General features: G+C 49.8%; 1 protein-coding gene across 1 annotated transcript in view; it reads right to left on the bottom strand.

The window, feature by feature from the left end:
* Positions 1-1,650: 1,650 nt before the first annotated feature.
* RPS6KC1 (ribosomal protein S6 kinase C1) overlaps positions 1,651-6,000 on the bottom strand; it is an 83,076-nt gene continuing 78,726 nt past the window's right edge. The window contains 2 exon segments of the mRNA XM_049769504.1: positions 1,651-2,413; positions 2,415-2,462. Of these exon segments, the coding sequence (XP_049625461.1) occupies positions 2,120-2,413; positions 2,415-2,462 (342 nt within the window). The 3' untranslated portion in view covers positions 1,651-2,119.

Raw genomic sequence — 6,000 nt, 5'->3', positions numbered from 1 at the left:
TGACTCTGACACTGGCACTGTCTGGTAGTGATGCAGTGTGGGGAGGGGGTCAGGGTGATTCCTCACTCAGCAGGTGCTGCGTGTCTGCACACTCACTGGATGCTACCTCCACCTTGGAGCCTATTGATTCATCACTACAAGTAGGTGACGACTCTGGGTACCCGCACAGCCTGGGCTGGGGGAGTAACAGCCTGAGTCTGCCACCACAGGATGGGTGACAATGAACAACACACATGCACTTACATACACACACCTATGTATACACATATACGCAGTGCACCAGATGCACGTGAGAACTCATCTGTGCATGTGTAATTCACACATGTGCACACAGCATTGTGCATGCATGTACATACTCATGCTTCTCGATGCGTGCTCCTACATGTGTCACACATATAAATGTGCTCACACATACACACATGTGTACATGCAGATACATACACAAATGTACATTCAAAACATGTGCACACTCCCACACGGGCACAGCAAAACATACACATGTATATTTCTGTACTGTACTGCTGCAAACATACCATGGGTGTACCAGCATTTCTACATGTGTGCACCAGCATGTGTGTGCATAACATGTGTGCGTTTGTATGAGCACAACTCACATGTGTGTTCATGTGCATACATACAGCTGTGCACGCAAACTACATGCATGCTCGTTCACATATGCATGCACATCCTTATACAAAGACCCAGATACATACATATTCACATGCATACACATTCCTGCACATGGACTCACTGATGTTTACTTAGCCCCTAACTTCACTCCCACTTTCAAAGAGCAAGTTCATGAAATGTTGGCCAAGGCCTGGACGGAGAGGACACAGAACACTAGTCGTGAACACATAAAACAAAATAAAGTAAAATACTAAGTAAATGTCTTGTTCTTTCATAATGTCTGAACCACATGCCATGTATTTGGCAGAAGTCCCAGTGCCCCCACCTCTTAAGAGAGGGAGGGAACAGTCATGTCTGAAGGCCCTGCACCTCCACCTTTTAGGAAAGACAGTTGTTCTCAGAGGCTGGAACATCATTTGAGACACAGACTAAGTGGCCCCACCACGATGAGTGATATGTTGACATCGGACATGGGGGGCATGAGTGAGACCTCAGGGACTTGCGTCAACATTACCAAGCCACCATCTGCTGACACAAAGCCTGGGGTTCCAGGGCCACTGAGGCCAGAGCCACCCCTCCACAGATTCTTTTTGGAAGGAAACAGCTCCTGCATCTCACCTGTACCAGTTCCTGTCCGGGAGCCAGAGGGCAGGAGGGTGACCTGCCCTCCCCGCAGCTGCTGTTGTCATTGCCATCTGCAGGGACCCAGGTTAGAGGGGAGCAAAAAGGGAGGAAGGCAGCAGCGAGAGAACAGGACGCTCACACGTTTCCTGTCTCTCCCAGGACCTCGGTTTCCAGGCGGCTGCAGGCACCTTGACAGTGGACCCCAGGACCTCACCTGACATTTACTCTTCTTTGGGTGATGTTTGAAACCAGATCCTGTTTTCAGAGTTAATCAAGTTAACTCAGGCGTGGACATGTGTGAGCACTGTAGGCTGAGTGTGTCTCCTCTTAGCACAACCCCTATTGAGCCCAGTGGCAGTGGCAGGGAAAAATCCTTCCAGAAAAGCAGTCAGCAGAGAGGGCTGAATGCTGGCATGTTTATTTGACACCATGATTGCGAAGTTTATGTTGGCAGGTACAGCTGGGGGACATAAGCCCCCTTTCTGCAGAGTTCTCATTGGGAGCGGAGAGTGGGCAGGGGGTGCTGGGAAGAGGAAAGGGGTGGTGGGGAGAGATAGGCGGAAGCCTATGAGACCCCACAGCCACCACCATACAAAGTGGGCACTATGTGAGAAGCACTTCCATCTCCCCAGACAGGATGAAGGGCAGAACCAGGAAGTGTGGGGAGCTTCACTGCCCTGGGCAGTGGTGCCTGCTGGGATCATAGAAGCCTCACTAATGAGGGACCTTCGTAACCTGTCTCCCTTTCCTGCTCACAGACTTCATTCGTGAAACTCCTTTGAATGCTCCCCAGAAAGCACCTAAGGGAGGTGGGGGAGTTTTGGGGAAAAGACACTGCCTGGAGCTGTAAGGATTGCGGACAGTTCTAGAAAGTTCTGGAGGTTCTGGAAGGACCCAGAAGGGTCTTTCTCTTTAACAATACAGCTGCAACAATGAATGTGTTGAGAAGACCACTGGACCAATATGGGTGTACTTCCCATCCAAACAACGATCCTCCACCAAGCAAGTGTACATTCCACCTCAGTCTTTGCCTGTTTTCCAGTGCTGGGGCTCTTGGTTGTGGGTCCCGGCAGATAGGCAGGACCTGGGGGATGCTCATCCCCATCAGTGAAGCCCTGTCCTCGGGGGTGAATAACGGGTGCGACTTGATGTCTTCAACCACCAGCCACTCCAGCACCGAGGCGCTCCACTGGGTTGAACTGCAAAAGCTGAGAGAAAAGGAACCGAGTCTGTCCTGAACAGAGAGAAGGGAGAGGCCCCCAACTTTCTGGGGGCCTAGGCGCAGGGTACTGGGGCAGCCACTCTTCACTGGCCCCACCAATCCACCAAGACCACATAGGGTGGCTCTGACTCACTCTCTGCCAACTATCCCAGAGCCATGCTTGTGACCTCACACCAAACCCAGATGGAAACCCAGAGACTCCTGTCCTGCCCCACTAAAGGTGGTAGTCTGTTACTCCCCAGAAATTATGCAACCCAGGACAAAACCAGCCAAGTTAGAATAAGCTGGGACCTCATCCCAAAATGATCCCTCTGGAACAGCTGACTTATATTGAGCCAGGGTGGGGCCAGGGCACCCCTATTAAAGCCCGGGACCCGCATTTACCACCAGCTAAGCACAAATGCACAGATGCACAGGTGGGGGCCTGGGCCTCTACCTGCCACAGACCCAGCCAAACCCTGTATGTGTTTACTGGCTAACTGTATGCTCCTGTGTGTGTATATGTTTACTTTGTGTAACATGTTACTATATGTAACAGTATGTCACAGTAATATGTGTTACAAGCCACCAAACCTAGCCCAACTCTGTATGTGGGTGGGCATGCTGCTGGGTTTGGTCGGCTTGTTTATGAGCTCAGCTCAGCATGCAGCAAAACCCCACTGCACAGACCCCTGAGCACCAAGCCAGGAGTGCCCAGAGAGCAAAACAAAAATAAAAATCTTGTGCATCATTTTACAGCATTAACCCTGCAACCACATCTATGGAGACATGAGTCCTTGGCCAGATGTTCTGCGTGGGGCTCTAAGGGTTTCTTAGCTTCCACATCTGCACCCCTTCTAGGCCCAAGATCTGCCTGGGCAGCTGTTTTCCACGTTTTTTCCATGCCACCACCATCCCTAATATTTATGGACTCTGCTTCCCAGGTTAGCCCCTGAACCTGAATGTGTGCTGTCCCTTCAGTTCCTAGAAGCAGCTGGAGCCACAGCAGCAGCGAAGGTGTCTTGGGATGAAATTGATTCAGTGACCACTAGGTTTCAGTGCATCACAAGTTCATTTTTCCAGCACCAATGGTCGAAGACTTGTTTTGTTTTGTTTGTTTCATTTTTTGCCACAAATAACCTTGGCACCTTTACTGAAAAAAATCAATGGGCCTTTAAAGTGAGATTTCTCGACTCTGATCTCTGCTCCAATAAAACAGGGGAAAAAAGAAAGAAAGAAATGAGTGGCTTTCTAATAAGTGGGAATTAGGGACTAAGTGTTCTAACTTCATTCCTGGAAAAATATTTTGGATTTTCTAGGTCTCCTGCACATCCTCTTTTCAATTTTGGAGTCAGCTCAGAGGTTTCCCAATGTCACTGACCATTCAAGAATCAAATCCCTACTCTGTTGCTTTCTTTTCTTGTTTTTCTCTTTTCTCTTTCCACGGATCACTGCGTCTTTTCTTCTGCCTGCTTTGGACTGCCGCGTATTTTCGAATTTCTTTCTCCGGCACCTTAAGAAACAAGATGAGATGTTTCTTCTTCTTTTCTCCATGTTTCCAGCCATAAATTTTCTTCACAAACCAATTTCACAGCACCATCTACATTTGTTAGCTTGTGTTACTGTTGGTTAAAAAATCTTTCCTCGCTTTACCTGGGTCTCTCCTTCACTGCCCAGCTCTACCAGCAGCTCATTTCCAAGTATCCATGGATTCTCCGGCTGCGTGAGGAACCAATTTTTGATGGAGTCGCCGCGGTCAGGCTCACTGCATGTGCTCAATCTTTCCAACACCACCACACTCAGTCTGTGGAGGGGCAGATGACGTGTCAAACCCGCTTGAAATCGGTTCTGCAGGCTTGGTGAGCCACTCAGCTGGCTGGGCACTTGCTTTTGCAAGCAAACTCCAGGCTCTGGGGCCTGGCACAGCACAGTCAGAAGAAGCCCCAGTACAGAGCATGGTGTGACCCCCCACCCATCAAGCCAGCATCTGTGACTATTGCTGGGCAACAAGCTCTAGGTATATCATGGGTGTTAGAATGTGGCAGCACCCCTGGGTCCCATGCGGCTTATAGACGACCAAGACTGGAGCTTTAGACTTAAGACAAGAGGATCTTGCTTCCCCTTCTATTAACTCAGATATTTCTCCCTGACTCGAGGCTATGACGAGCACCAGGATCTCCCTACCACACTGCCCCACTTGCACTGACCCTTTTTCCAACCAGAGATGTCCCCTCCATCTGCAGTGGCTTCCCCACATCAACATCCCTTGGCCTGAGCCCACCAACCACGCTCTCCATCCTCTGCGGGACTGACTCTGCCACCCTCCCCACTTATCTGGGTCTGGCGCTGAAGTTGTCTTTTGTGCCTGAGAAGACAGCTGGGTTTTGCTCTTTTTGTCCTACGTTGACGATCTCATCTTTGGGTTATGAGTCGTTTACATGTGACCCATTCACTGACATCACGGAGTCCAGTTCTTCGTGTGGCTATGCGCTTTCTCTATTTTCATATCTTCAGTTCCTTTACTGCCTTCTTTGCACTTTGGGGGCCCTCCAGGTTGTTGTTTGGGAGAGCAGCACCCAGAAGTGGCCAGAGTCCCTAGGACCAGACTGATAAATGCCAGGCATGAGCTTTGCCTCTTATACCACTGCCACAATATTGTTCCAAATACCTCCAACTGTTACAGGTTCGGCTCCTTTTCACCGTTGGACTCCTGATGTCCCAGGAATAGTGTGGCCATGCTTGCCAACAGACGCCCCGTATCTCGAGAGCCAGTGTCACCCCCTTCCTCATTCCTGCATGAACTTCTCAGTGGCTACGTGAGGGTCCTGCGCCAACATTTCTGGGCACCATTTTCTCTGGCTGCTTCTGAGCCACTTATTTCTGCCCTGGTGACTAGAGACTGATTCACTAGAGAACACTGTCTCTGATGGACTCGTGGGCTCTCACACAACTTGTGCTCCCTTCCCGCCTTCCTGCTTCCAGCACATGTGACAGCGAATTCCAGCCTTTTTCACATACCTCCTGTCCTGTGGACTTGCTTTGATTTTATTTTTCCAGAGTGAATCATTTCTTTTGCTCCCTCTTCAATTTAATGGACTCTCCCAACCTTGCTCAAATCTCCAGTGAAGATGCTCCAATGGCCTCTTTCCTAAGTGGGTTTCTCACTTCCAGGACACTTCAATGTAGGCCTGACTGTCACCTGAGTGTCTCCTGAGACTGCTGGCCTGTTCCCCTTCAGTCACATTTCCCTTAGTTCTCTACCTGTGCCATCCGTGCTTGGAGATGATCAGAGGCTCTTGTTAAACTCAAACCTGGGGCCACTTGGGGACATTTCCCCTTTACTGCTACTTCCCTGCATAGAGGTCACATATTTTTTCCAGACTCTTTTAATGTCTTAAAATACTTGGCTGAAAACAGGGCATTTCAAAGCCTATTTCTAGAGCCGCGCTGATTGCCCATGAAGGGGCCTCCGAACTAGGGCGGGGTTGATTCTTGACCTGTAACACACCTGAGAGTCGCTGCCCCTCAGCCCCCACTTTACTCTC

The sequence above is a fragment of the Suncus etruscus genome, chromosome 3, assembly GCF_024139225.1.
Source record: "Suncus etruscus isolate mSunEtr1 chromosome 3, mSunEtr1.pri.cur, whole genome shotgun sequence".
Taxonomy (NCBI): domain Eukaryota; kingdom Metazoa; phylum Chordata; class Mammalia; order Eulipotyphla; family Soricidae; genus Suncus; species Suncus etruscus.
Note: the sequence above shows the minus strand (reverse complement) of the source record. Positions and strands in the feature narration are given on the sequence as shown.